This window comes from Periplaneta americana, chromosome 3, assembly GCF_040183065.1.
Source record: "Periplaneta americana isolate PAMFEO1 chromosome 3, P.americana_PAMFEO1_priV1, whole genome shotgun sequence".
Lineage (NCBI taxonomy): Eukaryota > Metazoa > Arthropoda > Insecta > Blattodea > Blattidae > Periplaneta > Periplaneta americana.
The window spans coordinates 181,333,685-181,355,139 of NC_091119.1; the positions used below are offsets into that span (position 1 = coordinate 181,333,685).

Below are 21,455 nucleotides of genomic sequence, written 5' to 3' on the forward strand. Positions count from 1 at the left end.
ACAGATCTAGACGAGATATTTTGTTTGGCATCAAAATCAGGGTGCTAGCACATCGGAATCGCGAGATATAGACCTACTGTCCGGAAATTTTTGCGCACACCCAAAATGGCCGCAAGTTGCCCTGGGCCCCCACCATGTTCATGCTCACATTGTTATAGTATACCCGATCGAATGAGATCATATTTATTTCGATCGTATTATTAGTCACGGAGTTATGGTGTCAGAATGGATCGCCCTACGAACATTACATGATTACATCGAAGTTTACGTCATGGTACCCCATATCTCGGTCTGATTTTCAAGACGTATTTACGTCAAAAACTATACTATGGTATAGTTTTTTTTTTTTTTTTTTGAACTGAAGTCGAACTGTTTCCTTGTAAAGAGTGTATTTACTGCTGTTTTGTCACAAAAATGATATAGTTCTGAGACAGAGTTTCTAACACATATATTCGTTTCACGTGTAACTTACTATCTCCTTTAAATAATACATAGGTACTTGCATTTTGAGTACTTAACACTACAAAACATCTCAGTTTTGTTTGTAGTAATATGCCAAAGCTGTTTGAAGAAGTAATTAAAGCATATTAAGAATGAAGCTCTTGCATTGCTGCTCATAGTGAACAACTTAGTTTGGTGATTGGTTTTCTCTCTCGGCTGTGGCATGGCATTGTTTCTGTGTTTCGTAGGCAAGGCATCAGCAGCTGAACCGGAGCCGAGTTCAGAACCCGAGCCCAAATCTGAGCCAGAACCAAGCTCAGAACCAGAACCAGTCTCCTCCAAACCCAGAACTACTTTACCAATTCCCAGGTCAAATTCAAAACACGAGCCTAAAGCTGAACCTGAACCAACCTCTGAACCCGAACCGACGTCTGAACCTGAACCAAGTTCTGAACCCGAGCCTAGTTCAGAACCCGAGCCTAATTCAGAACCCCAACCACAGGCAAGGCCTGAGCCAACTTCTGAACCAGAACCAAAAACTGAACCTGAACCAAATTCTGAACCCGAACCTACTTCTGAACCTGAGCCAAATTCAAAATCTCATGCTGCTCCACAAGGAACATCAAAACCTGAAGGTACTGTGAAACTGAATGTTCGGATATTGAATGTGAAATGAACTAATGTACAGCTTCGATACAATCTTAAGTTCTTCTCAAGTTTCTCTACATTCTTGAGTCTTTATAGTGTTGTACAAAATTAGCAGTTATCCTTTACTTTGCATGACTTGTATATAACCTCAATGTTCATTGTTTTTTACTATAAACTATCAAATCTCAATGTTCATTGTTTTTTTTTTTACTATAACTATCAATGTTACATTTTAAATAGGTACTTGTTCGAAATTAATAAATGTAGTCGTAATTTCGTAGATCTTTTGTATGACTACAATAATCTGCACTTACCTTCATCGTTCAGCAATATGTTAGCTAGTTTTAGACATGAGATTTAAGGTGAGTCATGCAAGTTTGTTACAGTACTTTGTACAGAGTGTCCGACAAGTTCCGCATCATAGGCAACATCATAAAATTTGTAGTGTGCGAAATTGGCTCGACGGGAACTTCCGTAATCGGTGGATAGGATGCAGAGGATCCAGAGAATGGTCTCCAAGACCACCAGACTTAAACCCCCTTGACTTTGCCTTATGGGGTTATCTGAAAGAAAATACGTACGAAGTGAAGATTCATGATCTGCAATATCTACGAACAAGGATCGAGGAAAAGTGTCGTGAAGCCACTGTTGATATGTTACACCGCATTCTCAATACCATAAGTTTCGCCTCCAGACATGTTACGAACTAGGAGGCGCTCATATCGAGCACATATTATAATTTACCCATGATGCGGGACTTGTTGGACACCCTGTATTTCAGGTATAACTTTTATTCTGAAACAAAAGCACGTTTAAATAGAGGTAATACGGTATTATAAATAATACATTACTACGAGCATTCCTTAGGATGCTGTTAATATTCTCGTCATATATATAATTTTTCAGACCCAAGTGGTGTGACTTTCACCCATCCTTATGCACCGCGTCATGATTTCAATGCAATGGATTGCACAGACATTGTTATTGGATCTGCAAGAGGGACAGCAAGCCGTATCTGGGATTATTACACCCGAGACAGGTAATGAATGACAAGGAGGAAATTATTATACAACGCATTTTTACGAAAGTAATCTTTCATGCAAAATAAGTTACAGATTCATATTTTTATTTTTAATTTCATTGCAAATAACTTCACTGCGGTATCAGAGAAGTTATACTGGCATTTACAGAGCTTATTCCTGAAGTAATTTTGAGTTTTAAAATTTAGTATGAACAGGGGTCCGACTCTGAATAATCATATGCTAATATGTCATTTTAAGAAGTACTTCACTGTAAGCAAGATTTTGTAACTCCCCGCCACCAGAGAGCTTGTTAGACGTGTGTAATGTAAATAAGAGAATCAGCTTATTGCCTTCTTATTTCTGAAGGTTATATCAAAAGGCATTATTCACACGTGTACAGCTAGAAGCATTGAAGCAAGAATTTTATGCAGAGAACAATCATTATCAGATTATCAGACACAAACACATCGTTCAAAATATTGGTTCTTTTATATTCGATGAAAAAGACAAAAAAAAAAAAAAAAAAGATCCTTTTAAAAGTACCTAAATGAAAACAAAAAACTGTTCTCTTGCAGGTTTTTTAAAAGTTATTACCAATCTGCTCTTAAAGTTACCCTGTGATCTAGTGACAACTATAGTTTACTTACTTACTTACTTATTTATTTATTTATTTAAGATGTGAACATAACAGACCAACCAATTACAATGATGTTCATTTATAACTACAATATTAATTACTGGATACAAAAATTACATACCGTATTTGCTCGCGTAATTTGCGCACTTTTTAATTAACTTTGGCCACTGAAAAATTAGGGTGCGTAAAATATGCGGATTTTTCAAATAAGAGGTCCTGTTCTGAGTTTATCTCAATTAGTATATGTATAGGTAAGTAATTTTCTATACCGGTAACTTGTCTCTACCAAGGACAAGCATTGTTAAAGTAGCGGGACTTTGGGGTTTCTTTCTGAAGCAGGTACTTCAGTTGCTGGTGAATGACCTACGATGGACTGTAGGGAAGGAAAATCCCTACTACACTGAAAAAGATATGTACGTAATCCCTACTGCACTGAAAAAAATATGTACGTAAAATGTGTGCGCAAAATACAGGGAGCAAAGATAAAGTTCAAAATAATCCCTTAAAAAGTAGGGTGCGCAAAATACGCGAGCAAATACGGTAATATGTAATATTATATATATATATATATATATATATATATATAAAGTTATGGGAACAAAGACAATCTAATGATATAAATGCAAAATATAAAAATATAAAGATATACAGGAACAGAGGTTGAAACAACAAGTTACATAATTTGCAACCAAGCATTTCTGAGCCTGGGTTTCAATTCTCAAATGACTTCTTTGTTTTTTTTTTTTTTTTTTTTTTTTTTGTAACTCCCTCTACCAGCCCTTAAAGTTTATAACTTGGTCTCTGAAACACATTGTATATTATGTTATGATTTTCTTTAATTTTAATAGCTAATAAAATTATTACTTCTCTTATTAAAATGCAAATTGTTATAATATTATTTTTACAAGATATGTTATATATTTATTAATGTAACTACTACTTTCCTTCCTATTACTGAATTGTTACAGTATCATTATTATTGAGAATTATTGCGTTTGTATGTGTATTAATATTATTACATTTATTTATTTAATCTGGCGAGGTTAATGTCATCAGGCCTTCTCTATCACGCTTTTATTCTTTACTTATAAGCTTGTAACATTTGATAATAATAATTTTCAGGTCTACTCCACGATTTGACACATTCTGGGGAGGTAAAAATGATCTCACTGGTGCCATGGGTTTTGAAAAAGACGGCATAACAACTATTCTCTTCAGGAAGAAGTTAAAAGGTATGCATTGATGAATGGTTGTAATATTTACCTTCTGCACATTATTATCATTATATACAGTGAGGTTATTTAATATATCAGTGAATATGTGGCATTTGTTCTTGACTCAAGCCTATCTCATTTGTTGGTAAACACTGCAGCGAATCTTTAATATCGAAAAGTATATAAAGTCCAAAATGTAATCTTAATATAGACACTAAACTGACCACAGCAACTGTTAAAATGTTTCATATTCTTGGCATCATTTTAAGAAGTCAATGATCCTTCTAAGTTCTTTTACAGAAATCTTTGGAATATCTGCTCTTGTATTACGTTTTAAATCATGTGTTGTATGAGGTTTGTTCAAGACGTTTTTAAGGGCATAGGTACAGCTTTCAAAAATTGACCGCCTGAAATATTTTTCTTCTCACCGTACAGACGTTTCTGGGTCTGTACATAGCTGATACACAGTTTCAGTTTAATACACAGAAACCCCCATCTTCCTTTAATATAATAAAATAATTTTCAGTTTTCTAAGATGAACTTAAATTCATAATTTAATTATTCAAAATGGTGGCTAATGGCTTTGTCGGAAATCCAGATTAAGCTAGCTCAGCCAATTTTTAGCATGTCCATGTTCTGTTATTTTTATTTTAAAACGAAAATATAGCTACACAAGACTGGCCACACTCAGATTTCAGATTTTTTAATTTATGTTTAAATTATGTAACAAGTTTTCAAGATATTTCAGTTCAAAATTATTTTTTGTAGATAAAGCATCTAACAGAGTGGCTTGATTCCAGCCATTTTTTTTGTAGTTAATCTATATGTAAACATGCGTAAAAAAAATTTCATAAAATTCTCTTTAGTAGTTTCAGAATTATCATGGAAATGGATTTTCAAAATACAGTTAGCGGGAAAAGAGTGTTAAAGATATAATATGCAACATGGTACCATGTGCAGCATCTTACGTTGTACAGTAACACGAATATCTGGATATTTTGAGGAAAACATCTTACCTCTTTTACAGATTCTGTTTTAACATACAAATCGTATCGAAAACTTTTTGTTCAGTAGTTAATTGATCATTTATGTCTTTCCATCATTATCCAACAGATAAACGCATCACACAGTAAATATGAATTCCAATAGATATAATGTATGAGTCTGAAAGTAAGTTGTTCGCTCCATGAGATGGGATTTTAATGTGTGTGCAAGTGTGTGTCAACAGAAATAATAAGAAACTGGCATAAAGTAAGATTAATTAATGGAATTTAATGTGAGTAACTTGTATACAAAATGTAAAATCTTAATTTCAGCGACTGAACCAACAGACCACTCGATAGAAGACGATCTGATGCATGTGATCTGGGCTCAGGGCCAGGAGCAAAATCGCTACATTCACAGTCCTAAATCAGGATTAGAACGGGATCGTGCATCTGTGAAAGATTTCTACCGTCAAGATGAATTGAAATATCATGGCCATGGAGCACAAAGAGGACAGACCACAATTAATTTCTTTGGTAAGCATCAATACCGCAGATAATTCATGAGAAAATGAAGCTGTCAGATGTTACTTAATATTGGCTTACTTCTAAAACCTCGTAATTGTGTTTGAGGAATTTATACAGGAGAGCAAAATAACTTTTTCTTTTCATACCTTACCTAACAACTGTTATGCATTTGTTATTTATAAAATATAAAAACCTTTGTAGACTTCAGAGGTATTATCAGCAGACGCACTTTAAAAATATACACAGATTTCAATATTTGAGAAAAACTGAACTCACGAGCTTCCAGAAGTTAGATGATGATAATATTGTTAATAATTTAATGTGCTATTTTGTCTTTACAATACAAAGAGAGTATACTGTTAACTGAAGATAGATGAGATCAAATTCCTGAAAGTTCAAATTGACTTAGTGATGAATAAAAATTTCTGGGCAAGATTTCTTGGAACATTCCCGTTATATTGCTATCATTCCTACATTATTACTTATATAAATCTTTTCTTTGATTCCTGAAGAAGGTGTAACACTATCATCCAGCTAAATATATTTAAAACTGTTTATTGTACTATCTAAAACATTTATTATTACACACCAAAATACACAATTTTGTTTAAAATACAAACATTACAGGGCAAAATGGCGTGGTTTCTTGTTTTTATATGTATTTTAGGGAGAAATATTTAATGTACATAAGTTTAAAACATTGTAATTTATAAAAATATGTTCTTTTCTTTAAATGAAAACATATAACAGCCCTCTTTCAACCATACTTAATACAATGTAATAATTTCCAAATAATTTGTACTTCTGCATATTTTCTGAAATAAAAGTAATTAATAATGCATTCATTATGGACGGGGTGGAACTTGAATATGTTAAATATTAATAATTGATTAAAAATTTGTTGAAGAATTAAACTGAATTAAAAATGTATTGTAAATACAGCAGAACAATGGCATGAAACGATTCGTGACATATACAAAGTGAATCGTAAGTACCGGTAATGTAATTAATTTCAGGATGTTATTCTTTGAGATATTTCAAACAAAAAAGTTTAATACAATCTTGCTCGTTTTTGCTTCCTTTTCGAGATAAAAATTGTTTTATATGAAACATTCCATAGCGTCTGTTGGAAAAACCATTGATTTAAATGCCAATATGCTCAGTCAGTTTAAGAGAGCAGTATGTTATGAAGAATGATTGAAAGAATTTCAGTTTTGTCCTTTAAATGTGCAAAAATTTTATCCGAACAAATGTAACATTTTAAAATTATTTTTCATAACGAAAAGTTACATTTGTTTGGAACAAATTCCTGCACATTTAAAGGACATCATCATCATCATTGGCATTACGGCCCTTGTAGTTTAGCCTTAGCCTCCCTCAGAACATCCGACCAATCATTCCTGTCTAATGCTCGTGTTCTCCATCTTTTAATTCCAACTTTTGTTAGGTCAGCCTGAACATCAACCATCTCAATTTAGGTCGTCAGACTTTCCTTCTTCCTACTGGCAATGCATCTAGTAGAGCTTTGGGTATGCGATTGTTCTCCATCCTGGCTACTTGTCCCAGCCACTCTAACCTTCTGAGTTTTACGTTAACAACAATATTAGTATCTTCATATAATTCATATAACTCAGCATTTGTTTTGATTCGCCAAAACCCTTGCTCATAAGTAGGCCCAAAGATTTTCCATAATACTTTCCTTTCCCAGGCATTTAAGATCTTTATTGCCCTTTCAGTTAAAGTCCAGGTTTCACTTCCATATACTACTATTGGTTTAATAATGCTTTTATATATTCTTATTTTAGCTTTTCTTGAGATACACCTGGACTTCATAGTTTTATTCAATGCCCAAAGACCTCGATTCCCAGCTGCAATCTTCTCTTTTATATCAGTCATAACATCATTATTGTCTTTCACCGTGGAACCCAGATACTTAAAACAGGAAACTCTATCAAAATTTGTATCATTTAAATTAATCTTATTAGTATTGTCATTATTCATATTATACATGTATTTAGTTTTAGCATTGTTAATTTCCAGACCGGCTTTGATTGCTTCAGCTTCTATTTGTTTGAGTATTTCATCCATTACATTTAAAGGACAAAACTAAAATTCTTTCAATCATTTATTATCATAATACACTACTACCTTAAACTGACTCAGCATATTGGGAATTCAAATCATTGGCTTTCCCAAAATACACTATGAAATATTTCATATAAAACTATTTTTACCTCGAAAAGGAAGCAAAAACGAGCAAAATTGTATTAAACTTTTTCGTTTGAAATATCTCAAAGAATTACCCCCTGAAATTAATGACATTACGTACATTTAACCCTGTATACTTGACACATACAAAGAGTGAAGAATAAAGTGAATCTTTGCTAATCAAATAAAGTGCATAGGCCTATTCACTCTAAGTAATAGAGATACTGAGACAAGGTTATTTCGTCATTTAGAAATCAGCCTAAAATTAAAATGGACTTAACCCCTTCTTTCAAAGTACGAAATAATTAAAACCTGCTGTATCTCTACAAGTAAAGTATTTTTCTTCATGTATTATTTTTGTTATGAAAATATTTAAAATTAAAGTTTATGATAGAAAAAAATCTAAAATTCGATCACAAGTGAATATCTCCATGCTCTGTATTGCTCATATGTGACTCACGAGTCATTTGATTTGTGTTCCACAGAAGAAGAAGTCCGCCAATCAGAGACGTCAGCTGTTGCAGACCCTACAATATGCGGAGGTCACTGGAGAACACCAAGAAACTGTGACCCAGAACAACGCAACTGTGAATATTATGCCAAATGGGAGCATCTGCATAAGAAGGATGAAGTTCGATTCACCATCCAAACCAAACACACAACTACATGGACAGGAATAGCATTCTCAGACGATATGAAGATGGTAAGTAATAGCATGGCTGCAGAAAGAGATCAGTCTGATGTCTTAGACCATCTCGCGATCCACTCAGCTCTTTACATGACCCCCCAGGGAGGTTGCGACCCCTATTTTACGAACCATTGATACAATTTGAGGATATGTCCATGGAATCAACAAAAATCGTCTTCCATATTTATCTTCTTCTTATTAACCAAGAGACCATCGAGACCTGGGAAAACCAACACAAATCCCACTCTTGTAATTGTCTTTTTTTCATTCCTTCAAAATACTGCTGTGATCCTACAAATGTTTGTGTGTTATTGCAAATTAATGGTTTGTGTCGTTGTGTATTATACATGTTAAACATTTGTTGTTTGTTAAAATTATAATTGTGTCAGTATGATATGATCATGTTCATGTTGCGATTAATTCTAATGTTAAACTTCATTACACATATATGGTCTAAATAGATTGGGTCGGTGTCGGATAGAGTTCCCGGGTAGCTCAGTTGGTAGAGCATTGGTACGTTAAACCAAAGGTCCCGGATCCGATGCCTGGCCCCAGAACAATTTTTCCCTCGAAATTATTCAAATCAACTTTACAGGGAGTTATACCTGAAATCTTGATTTGCATAATACACGTCACTGTTCGTTAACAGAAAACCACATTTTAAGTCACATGGAGTTAGTGTGCACTCGAAGTTGGTTGCTTGATGGTTGTCAGCCCACTTTGAGGTCTGTGGATATAGAGGGAAAGATTGGGTTGGTGTCGGGTAGAGTTCCTGGGTAGCTCAGTTGGTAGAGTGTTGGTACGTTAAACCAAAGGTCCCGGATTCGATGTCCGGCCCCGGAACAATTTTTCCCTCGAAATTATTCAAATCAACTTTACAGGGAGTTATACCTGAAATCTTGATTTGCGGTCTAAATAGATGTTGGAAGTGGTTCAAATAGATCCTTCAACTTGGGTTGCAAATTAATTGAATAATGCAATAATTAACGCAACTATCATTTTATTTAATTTTCATGTATTGTTTTAATATGTTTGTTTTTAGATTGTTTAATTATCTATTTAATGAATATGCCAATACTAGTAACATTTTTCAATGTACCAAGTGAGATATTTGAACTTTTCCCTGAAGATGGCGAAATTGGCGAAAACGTTAGCAACATATTATTAAATTCAATGAATTATTTATTTGTCTAATGTATAAATATTTGTTGTTTTTTTATATTGATAAGTCATTTTGACGGAAAATTATTCAATAAATGTTTTTATATTATATTTGACTTATCTGAATATCACTACAATGTTTTCTAAGATGAAACTGTATGTTTAGTCCCAAACAGATGCCATATTGGGTTGGGTGGACCCTAAGAATGGACGTGCATTCTGTATGGATACATGGATAGGTGGCTATACCTCTCCATTGCTCGACACTTCTCAGGATATATACAATATGAGTGGGCGAATTCAAGATGGTGTCACAACGCTGAGTTTCACAAGAAAAAGATTATCTTCTGATCCTAAGGTAAGTTATACTTCGCTACATTAATGCCTTTATTTACTCGTATATAACAAACTGAACACTTGCGTACATTGGAATGTATTATTTTTATGCCTCATTGCCTCATGACCATACTCGTAATGTTATATTTACTGAATTTACTAAATCAATAATTTCAACAGGTCTTCATGTGTATAATTTTATGCAATATCGCATCTGAAAAGACAAAATATGTTACAAACATATGGTGGTTGTTTTATGTTGCAGGATATTTCTTTTACTGAAGACAAGTGCTTCTATTTCATGTTCCCTGTCAGGGGAGGTATATTTAATTCCGTTAATAAGAAGATAAGGAAGCATGAGGTAACCCCCAGTATCTCTTCTGATAGAATTTGCATCAAGCCATGCATCAGAGGTATGTCAGTATGCTCAAGCTCATAAAATGAAGACTTGAAGTAAATAAAGATGTAAGTGTGGTATTTGTGAAAATTATGTTTTTACTGGAACAGTAATTTATGTACCTAGCCCTATAACTTATGTACCTATAGGTTCAACATTCCAACATATATTCGGACTCATTTTCCTCGAAAGACTGAAATTGGCACCTAAATACTTATTTACTTCAAGTTTTCAAACACGTGTGTGTGTGTGTGTGCATGTGTGCATGTGTGTGTTTTTTTTTTTTTTTTAGTCAACAGTCTGGAGACTGGTTGGAACCTCATAATTGACACTAATAAGGCATCACTCATGAGGTAATTAAGCCAGGCAAATGTATATCTAATATTTATAATATCATAAAAACTTTTATTTCTGGAAGAACACAACAACAGTAAAATGCAGTTATTTAATCATTCATATTAAATTGTAGAACATACAAGACTTTCAACTAACTACAAATAGCTCAAGGCAGGTTTGTGATTGCAAACTCCAATTTAAAGTCACTGTAGATCAGCAGATTTTGTTCATGAAGATAGTTACTTTAATTTATTATTTAACAAAACTCTGAAAATATACAGAAGGATTTCATGATCCTTCTTGGTAAATGTTTTCATTTTTAAGCATGGAAAATAGTTAAGATATATTTCATATACAATTTCTGGTACTGTTGTTCAGAGTTCCGTTCATTGAGATTTCAGTGGAGTCAGTTTCTTTAGTCAAGTTGATCTCTTGTTACAGTGTCTTTCTAAGAAGACTTCGTATTGAATAATTGAGAAATTATTGCGTTTTGAGGAGTATTTATTTCAAAAACTCTACACAAAACGAATTGTCTGTCATATGAAATATCTTAATATGGGATTTTATTATTATGCATCCCATTCGTTCTCTCATTTCATTTGTTTGAATGAACTCACTGGGTATAAAACATATAGTTTGAAGTTTTTTAAATAAATATTTTACTATATTCCTATAGACACAGAATTTTTCTGTGTCTGTATCCATATTAGAAGATATTCATTTTTTAGTTTATGATAGAGCTGTGCATTTCTCTCTCTCTCTCTTTTTTTTTAATAGATGGTAATTATGAAACTGCTTTATTCAAATTGTAAATAAACAAATATTTTATTTGTATGCGCAGATTCAAGTACAGTGTTGGCAACAACAACTGCAGCACCTCCCCGGCTGTCCTACAATGTGGAAGTGAAGCTTGTAAATCTGGGAGAGAACTTCCAGATACCACAACCTGGTTCCCCTGACTTCGACATCCTTGCCAACACAGTGACCAGCGGTTTTAGTGGTGCTTTGAGGAAACTGCCTGGCTTCTCTCAGCTTCGTGTCAACCAGTTCCAAGAGTGAGTCCCTGAATACATGCCAGATACGATATAAAATTCCTATAAGCGACAGAAATGAATTTGAGTGTGATTGCAAGCTACAGGAAAATACACAAATATAGTTATGAAATGAGAAAGAAATTCACAATTGAAGACTGGACATAAAAAAAGGCTTAAGTGCTACTGTTATTGCAAGTTATCTTGAACCTTACATCCCCTAAGTCTGTCTTTCGAACTGCTCGGTACGGCGTGTACTCATCAACGTAATGGCACGGCAAGGATGCCCCTCCCTCAGGTAACGTGACTCTTTTCAGAAAACGTTTGTTCTTCCACTTTACAGCTGTCTACTATAAAAGAACTTGGTTCAATACAGACATCATCATCTCACGACACTCTGGTTTTGAGAGGAGAACATAGCTTCGTAGGAGGTTTTAAGGAACCTATAATGAGTAATTATTTAAATATAATCGTGTGTACAGTCCTCTCTCATCCGAGCTAGGGACCGGCAATGGCAGAGTTACTACAGCTATTTCTATACATTATCTAGGCCTACATGACTTACACCTACTGCTGATATGTACATATTCTTACAACAATATTTTACAGGCTTATTATTTTAATTTACATTAATTTGCAATTATACACAATCCATTCCCTATCATTGCTGCCATCATCGCTTGGTCCAAAATTAATTATTATTTCGTCAATGGCATCATACATTCGGAATTATCTTCTTAAACGTAGGTACTACTTTCTGAACAAGATAGAATTCTTCGATTGTATCCCGAATGACATGTTGATCGAAGTGGTCCACTTCAACTTTACACAAGTCCTAATTCTAGACTGAAATAGTATCTTTTGCAGAACTATAACAAAATAATAACTTACAACAGTAATTCATTATGTCGCTCACAGTACACACACTATTGTACATAACTATTATAGCAATAATTTCTAAACATTACATACCTATTCTTTCCCGGACTAGTTCGAGGTTCATTCGGTTGTAATTCAATATTACTCTTAATTCTCTTCACGGAACTAATACTTTTGCCAGAGTATTTAGCCGCTCTCTCATATTCCTTATCAAGAGATTCCAGCAAACATTTGTTTAATTTTTCCTCCTCGCAACACTTATATTATATTTGCGATAATTTCTTTTTCTCCGCTGTGGATAACAGCGTTACTTTTTCTCCGTGGTGGTGTGATTTCACCATAACTACTACCCTGTGGTTGCTGCTCCATGTTAACACTATTGGTATACAGTGAAAGAAATAGCTCTATATTTCTTGACAAGAGATTATGCTGCAGAGCATGCGCAAACAACTCAGTTGGCTCCACCCACGTTATGCGCTTCCTTCCCTCTGCCCCTCTGTCCCTGCTCAGAAAGTTCAAGATAACTTGCAATAACAGTAATATTATAGAAAATTAGTTTTTCCAAAAAAAAAAAAATTATGTTCCTGGTTCGATCCACTGAGAAAAATGATAGGTCCCATTTTAATTTTATTTAGAGACCTAGTTTCTCCTATAGATGTGCAAAATGTATGGTATTACATTACTACTTGCACAAGAAAGCTCTATTTTTTATGGTTTGCCTCTTTGGCACTTACAGCCTTTCTTATTTCCAGTCTTCAATTATAGATACAAATTGAAACTTTGGCTCATATCTTGGGTTCATGCTCATTTGGCGAAACTCTTCGTAACAGCAGACATCACAAGATCAGGTCTGAAATCGCAACATGCCTTAAGTCCAATGGCTACACTACCTATGAAGCAGTCCATGGAATAGCGGATACTGGAAGTCATCAGTGTATTGATATTATAACATTTAAACCTGGAGAGGCAAAAGGTTATATTCTGGATCCGACCATCAGATTCGAGACACATCAGAATCAACCCGATGTGGTTAATCCTGAGAAAAGAGCAATTTATGAACCAACTATCTCTTATTACAAAACATCATATAAACTCAGGGATACAGAAGTTATTGGATTAATGGTGGGCGCTAGAGGGACCATAACAAAACAATTCGTCTCATTCTGTCATAAATTTGGAGTGCCAATAACAACAATTAAGGAAATTTCTATAATAGCTTTGAAGGGTTCTCTGCAGATTTTATGGCGACACTTGTACTTCAATTCAAATTACAGTTGAATTTTCTCATTCTATTTTATTTTTTATCAGTTTTTTATTTTACTGCAAATTTTCATTCTTGTAAAACATTATCCACTGTAATGTTCAGTTTATTGTAAACAAACTTCTTGTAAGACATTTTTAATGTCACGCCTTAAATGTTACTGTTTAACATTCTTTATCTTTGGCAACCTCACCAAGTTGAGGAAGATTAGATATTATTATTACAGAACGAGTACAATTTTGTTCAAAATTTGATAAGTTTACAGTTATGTATTTTCAGCATTTATAGTTTATAATTTTACTCTTTAATTTATACATTGTGTCCACTTCAATTTGCAAAAAAAAAAAAAAAAAAAAAAAAAAAAATCCCTGACTTCCCCTGACCAACCAGTGAACTGAATGAAGAATAATGTTAAGCTCTCTGTTCTGGATGATTTTTTTTTCTGGCAGGAGGAAGGGGGGAGGAAAAGCAAGGAAGCCCAGTCTCCACCATCCCCATAGCTGACCTAGCTCTCTTCACTTCTTAGCTTTCACTTTTCTTTTTAATTTGTTTTATATTTATTTTAAAAACTTCGTGCAAATTACAAAACGATTTTTAAGTTAAAAACCAACACAGCAAAAGCTGAATGGCTGCCAAGAAAAAGACTACAAGTAACTTTTTTCAGGAAAGTGTTAAAACATGATAGAAAACATGTGATACTATGTCACCCCAAAAGTTTTAATTCTGATTTTAATAGTAGTCATTACTGAAGAGATTAGAAACACGGTAACTGGAAAATATATACTGCTTAACCATAATGGTATTGTTTCTCAAACTTTAACAATGAAAACCTAATAAAAAATGTTGTATAACTGAAGTAGAAGAACGAGTGCATTCATAGTCAAAGTGACGACATAAATTCACTTGCGTCACACATCTGAAAAAAAGATGCTACTATAACCTGGGTTACGGTAGGTTAGAGTATAAAGTTTTCCCCTCAAGTTTCATCATTGGCAAACATTTCCCTGACTTTTCAAGAATTAGAATGATATCCATGACCTTCCATGACCAAATTTAACTTCCCTGACTACCACTGACTTTCTAGAATGTGGACATCCTGTTTAATATTTGTTCACAAGTTTGAAACGATGCTTTATTCACAAGCAATGGAAATTCATGCAATTGGTGCAGGTAAACAGACTTAATTCGCGATGTGTGAGGATAATTTGAGCTTCTTGATTTATCTTCTATTTCTGATAAAATGTATTGTTTTATGTAAATTACACACAACATTCATTGTAATTTTCTATCTTACCAACAGGAGCAAAGGCAAGGTGATTGCCAAAATGAATGTAGTCATGGATAAGGCGCAATATGAGAAAGGAAGATCCCTGAAAGAAGAATCTAATCCTGTGGAAAGGGTACTCAATGAGACAGTTGTAACTGGTAGAGTTGGAAACCTTGCAGTCGACCCGGACTACCTTCTAGTGTCAGAATCACAAGGCTGTGAGTATAAGCAACTAGAAGAGAGTACTGGAACTGTTAAAAATTATGTTTGTTCATTTGTAAATTGTGAATTTAACATAATCTGAGACATACAAATAAACTGTGAATGATTACGGTTAAGGGCTCAGAATTTGCAGGTTTCACTGGTAATGCAGTGAAATACATGATATGTAATCTACTCGCAATATTTATGCAAATACATCTTGCCGCTAACAGTGGCACTATCTTTCAGTGATGTTCAGAATGAAGGAGGTAGAGAGAAAAAAAAATTTCTCCTTCTAACAATGCCGCAGACCAATGTCATGTCCTTATGTTGGCAACATTGTGTACTTAGTTTAATTTGGTAGTAACCATAATAGCACAGTTCAAAGCTACCATAGCAAATTCTCCAGTTTAGCGAAAACTAATTATGGAGAGGATCACGTAAGAGCAGTTCCTAAAAGTCTGATTTGACCATCTCTTCAGTATTGCCAACTAATACCAGATATCACCAAAGAGGGTAAAATCACAATGCTACGTATTGAAATAATAATAATAATAATAATAATAATAATAATAATAATAATAATAATAATAATAATATAGTGTTAACAATAACAATGTCTTGCTTATTTACCACATCTCATCTTTATGTTGCGAGGTGTTTCCTAAATGGTTCAATAATTTGTTTATGAAATAGTATATTTTCCTCTTGGACTTCTCGAATATTATGTTGGTAATTGGGATTAGTATGATCTAATATTATAATTTATTTTGTCAGGCAACATAAAATTTATTGCTTTGACTAAAGAGTTTACGATTCATGAGACCTAACCTAAAAATGTATCTACTTGCTTGCATTTTCATCAGTTTGCTTTACTGTAAATCGAAATCATTGCTGCCAACATAAGTTAGAAAATAACTGCCAGTTGTAGTATTTGTCAGTACCCGAAATTCGAAACAAATTGGTAAAAGAAAATTCAACCTGAGAGCTAGAAAGTCACTATAATCCACTAGCATATGTAGTAATAGGGGAAAAATGGTTAGGTTTCACCCTTAGGGTATTAAGTAAACTGATCCAGGCTATAGATCGACTTATACATTTATGATCAAAATTCAATTTTAGGGGCTGATTTGATATTTTGTTTTATGATTAGAAAGTATAAAGAAAAATGTTGCTGCAGTTGCAATATCGAAATATGGTAACTGCAGAAGTGAGCACACATAAAGGAAGCTTATATTAAACTGTATGATGGATCATGAGTAAAAATATAATTTAATTTCTTTCTTTTAGTGACGTCAACAATTCCTGTAGACGATGATTCTCAGAAAGGAGGCTTGCTTCTGTCCGCCACAAAACTGTACATTGTGATAGGCTGCATTGCCGCTCTGGTGCTCATAGCTGTTATACAAGCCGGCTGTACCATCTACAAGACCGTGCGAAACCCTTCATCTCATCATAAGGTAGGTGGCACAACTGTTATCAAGTTATGGGCTCTACATTTTACACTGTCAACTGAAAGCTTTTTACAATTCTTATAGAACTCAACCTTCCAAAATCAACATATTTGACGACATGTATTACTTCAAGTTTAAAGTATTAATTTATTGACTGTACTAGACCAGTGAGATGAAGATTTTGAATTTTACAACCATGTGTCGAGAAATTACTTCTCCTAACATTTCAGAACAATGTACAGGTTCCATAATCAGGATCGTAACTCCCAAGACCTCAGGGCTATTCCACGAAAGCATGGAGTTATATTTTCTTTTCCATAAAATAATAAACAAGCTCAACATAACTTTTACCCTAAATCATGTAATAAAAAAGGACAACATATAAAACTATACCAAATTTCTAGGTCTTTTTATAGACTCCAGTTTAACATGGGAAAAACATATCGAATATATATGCACAAGATTATCAAGAGTTATACATTTATTAAAGAAATTAGTGACTTGTGTTTCTCAAAATTATTTAAGATGTGCCTAATTTTCGTTCTTTCAGTCAATAATTAGGTATGCCTTAATTTTCTGGGGAAATGGTAGCAAAATTGGGAGTGTCTTGATTTTGCAAAAGAAAGCCATTAGAATTCTATGTCAATCAAACTATCTTGAACATTGTCGACTTCTTTTCAAACAATCACAGATATTAAGTGTCATAAATTTATATATATACGACCTAGTCCTTTACACTCGATAAAATATAGACAATTACTCATTAATAGCCAATATACATGATCATGAAATTGGAAAGAGTGAACCAATTAATATTCCACACTGTAGATTACATAAAACTAGTACAAATTTTTCTGTCATGGGGATGAAATTATATAATAAGCTTCCCAGTCAATATTATAAGTTACCAACCAATAGTTTCAAAGCTAGATTTTATAATTGGCTTCTAATTAATCCTTTTTACTCTCTAGATGAGTTTCTTAACATAAATTCATACGGAATTGTTTTTTAATAAATAAAGTTATTTATATGTGTATTTTCAAATGTATGTTTCCCCCCCCCCCACCTTCTGTATTGTGACGAAGCCTATCACTGTATGTTTAATACTTACTTACTTACTTACAAATGGTTTTAAGGAACCCGAAGGTTCATTGCCGCCCTCACATAAGCCCGCCATCAGTCCCTATCCTGTGCAAGATTAATCCAGTCTCTATCATCATACCCCACCTCCCTCAAATCCATTTTAATATTATCCTCCCATCTACGTCTCGGCCTCCCTAAAGGTCTTTTTCCCTCCGGTCTCCCAACTAACACTCTATATGCATTTCTGGATTCGCCCATACGTGCTACATGCCCTGCCCATCTCAAACGTCTGGATTTTAAGTTCCTAATTATGTCAGGTGAAGAATACAATGCGTGCAGTTCACTGTATGTTTAATGGCTTAATAAATTGAATTGAATTTAATTGTATATTAATACAGTAAAACTTTATTTATATGATTTTATGGGGGTCTGAGAAAAATATATAACTGAAATGACATTTAATAACATCGAAAATAGCACTTGAAAAGAACAGCTGAAGTCAATTTAGTAAAACTTTCACAACAGAAATTTCGAGCTTCAGAGTTAAGCCATTTCCATAACATAGTACTCAAATTTATACACATATTCTTGAAGAATGTAAGATTTGTAGGAAATCTTAGCTGCGTAGAGTCAAAGTTGGCAGATGTATTACATTTTAAACTCTAATCCAAAAAATTTATGAAATTGAATTATCTTGCAAATCAAGATTTCAGGTATAACTAACTCCCTGTAAAGTTGATTTGAATAATTTCGAGGGAAAAATTGTTCCGGGGCCGGGCATCGAACCCGGGACCTTTGGTTTAACGTACCAACTGAGCTACCCGGGAACTCTACCCGACACCGATCCAATTTTTCCCTCTATATCCACAGACCTCAAAGTGGGCTGACAACCGTCAAGCAACCAACTTCGAGTGACTTAAGTTAAGCTTTCGGAAATCTCAAGACAATCTCTTTCATTTAACGAATTTTGTTATGATTCTTATTCATGAATAAACGTTTCCCTTGAGTAACACAGTGGTTAACAAACCTGTGTATATTATGTTGGTGACAGGAGACAAACTAATATGACAAAATAAATAATTATATTATTAATATTGGATGTGTTTAAAAATTCTGCAGGCAAGGTATTATTATTTCTGAAGTAATTGCTGAACATTTTATTATGAACTCAAGTTTCGTGGTCACAAACATTTAATGAACAATTTTCTTCTGGAGAACTTTATATCTTAATTTACTATACTCTCTTCTATTCTTATATATATATTAGCATACCTACAGATCTGTTACACTGTTTTATTTCCATTCACTCTCCAGTATGTGTAGCAGGTGGTGGTATCTCTTGAACTTTCCTTTACTAACAAAGAACACTACACTCAAATGGTGCTTAGGTTCGTTCGTTCTTTCTTTCTTTCTTAGGGCATTATTATACTGTTTTGATAGACCATGTTATGTACGGAGAAAGTGTTGTGCCTAAGGACACATTTTTTTATTTTGATTAAACTTTAAAATCGATTGTTTTCCATACTCTTGACGACATTACGTGCAAAATAATTTCTTGATCTTATTTTTACTCACTATTTTTTATTTTTGACATGTCTTTAAGTGTTCTAAGGCAAAACAGGCAAAGTAAATTAAACTATTACATGTAAAATACCAACAGAAAATGAAAATTAAAACTATCACAGCAAATATCCTATAAAAGATATGAGGGATGTGTATTTTTCTGGTTTTTACAAACGAGAACCTTTCATTAGTCTATTTCCAGTTATTACAAAGATAATGATGCTTGAGGATAAAACTAAAATTGCGGGAGTTACATCAGAGAGAAAAAATAGTCATAATACGACATTATCTCTTTTAGTCAACAATAAATTCCTTTGCATCAGCTTTCTTTTCTCCACAAATATGGCTACGTTTATAATATTTAGATTTATATTGTATTCTTTTCCATTGCAGAATCATTAGAAGTTTTCACAAATCTCAATAAGCAAGATTCTGATACCTTAAAGTATATTACTGCTTCCAAAATTGATTTTCACCATCGATTATGTATTTATGGTAACTTCTACAATTTATTTACTTGAATGTGTTATTTTTTCTTTATCATTACTCCTCAGCATACTCAAAATTTGAAACAAAGCCTGAGTTATGTAAGAGTTTGTTAGACATTGCAGAACTTCAGATGTGTCCTCAATAAAAATCCAATAAATTTAATTAAAACGAAGAAATGCCAGAAGTGGAGGACTGACAACCATATTAGAATAGAGCTGATATATTACGTAACTAACTTATAAATTTCGCATGAAATAATTTTATTAAAAGAAAAGGTAAAAATATAAATTTTTATATAAAAACTGTTCTGAGAAACTTCGTTTACAAACAATTTATGATTAAAGCATTGCTATTTATATCAAATCTGGATTCTTTCGCACTGATAAAAAGTAAATGACGTGTTCTTATGTAGTTCAACCATTCTTCCTACATATTTTCATGGGGGCTTCATGTTAAATCCTTGCTTTCATTTTAGTTGTTAACGAAACAATGATATGAAATAAAACCAAGATAAGACTTAGGGGAATTTATTTTACAAATCTCAGTATTAGAGAAAATTAATTCCAATGAATTTACAATTACTTGTGAAGATTTTACTGTTCAATTCCGCAATTTTCTGTTACTTGTAACTGCCAACATACATTCACGAGAAAAAACATAAAATTAAGTGTTATCAAAATGTGTTGGAGTAATAACTGAATGCCTCTGGGGTTTGGGTGCTACACAAATGGAACACAGACACTAATCCGGTTCTCATTTTTGGGATCTGCTCTGTTGACTGGCATGCTGTACGTAGCGGGTGTATGCGATCCCGCTTGGGACCCCAGGCAATTTCCACCCCAGTGACCCTCCTGCACCTTACCTTTACACCGGTAACTGGACTCATGCTCGCCCGGAACAGCCCGGTTTTGTCACAGCTCGGAGAAATTGGTAACTACCGGGTGAGTGAAGTCAAGTTACTTCCTAACCTAACCTAACCTTACCTAATTCTTCAATAGCTGTCTTACATTGGTTTGGTGCCTGATTCTTTAGTTTTTGCTTTCGACAACTAATATAAAATGAATTTAATAATTTATGCATCAGATTATGGTACTTTCTAACAACAGAATATGATACCATTCTTCTTCAGTGTTATTTCCTTTTAGTAAAATACATGTATCGAAACTACCTTGCTTGCCTACTATTATTAATGCCTGCTAACAACAGAAGAAAAATTCGCATAGATTTTATAATTTTAACACTATGTAGTCGCTTTAAATATTAATGTTATATTAACAAAGACCTTTTTAAAGAGAGAAAATAATGGTGGTTTGCCATTTGAAAGAAGTTTCACTAGTGTAAAATAAATAAATTTATCTTCTCACCATTCATGAGCTGCCACAAGGGACAAAGAGTACTTAACCATAGAAATTTTTACAAGTTCATGAAAAACCATTGATTTTGTTTTAACAATGAAATTCCTACAAGTACATAGCTGCAAATAATTTGTTTGAGATTAGTGGAAATATACCTATTTTTAGAAAGGTAAGTGTTACAAAAAAGTAAAGAATGCTACTGAACTTAGTTTGATTTCGAATATAGGTGATTCTTCAGGAGAGCAATTGATCCTTTCAATGCAGCTGAGGTTA

The 21,455-nt window shown here is 33.6% G+C and overlaps 1 protein-coding gene across 3 annotated transcripts in view; it reads left to right on the top strand.

The window, feature by feature from the left end:
- nahoda overlaps positions 1-21,455 on the top strand; it is a 334,524-nt gene that overhangs the window by 305,742 nt on the left and 7,327 nt on the right. Inside the window, exons 9-19 of one of the 3 annotated variants that reach the window (XM_069822334.1) lie at positions 690-1,076; positions 1,996-2,128; positions 3,871-3,980; positions 5,279-5,482; positions 8,167-8,384; positions 9,697-9,888; positions 10,132-10,279; positions 11,441-11,654; positions 15,071-15,255; positions 16,529-16,698; positions 20,624-20,768. In XM_069822334.1, the coding sequence (XP_069678435.1) occupies positions 690-1,076; positions 1,996-2,128; positions 3,871-3,980; positions 5,279-5,482; positions 8,167-8,384; positions 9,697-9,888; positions 10,132-10,279; positions 11,441-11,654; positions 15,071-15,255; positions 16,529-16,698; positions 20,624-20,761 (2,099 nt within the window). In that variant the 3' untranslated portion in view covers positions 20,762-20,768. The remainder of the gene's footprint in view (positions 1-689; positions 1,077-1,995; positions 2,129-3,870; positions 3,981-5,278; positions 5,483-8,166; positions 8,385-9,696; positions 9,889-10,131; positions 10,280-11,440; positions 11,655-15,070; positions 15,256-16,528; positions 16,699-20,623; positions 20,769-21,455) is intronic. The other 2 variants (XM_069822333.1, XM_069822335.1) reach the window with 2 other exon arrangements.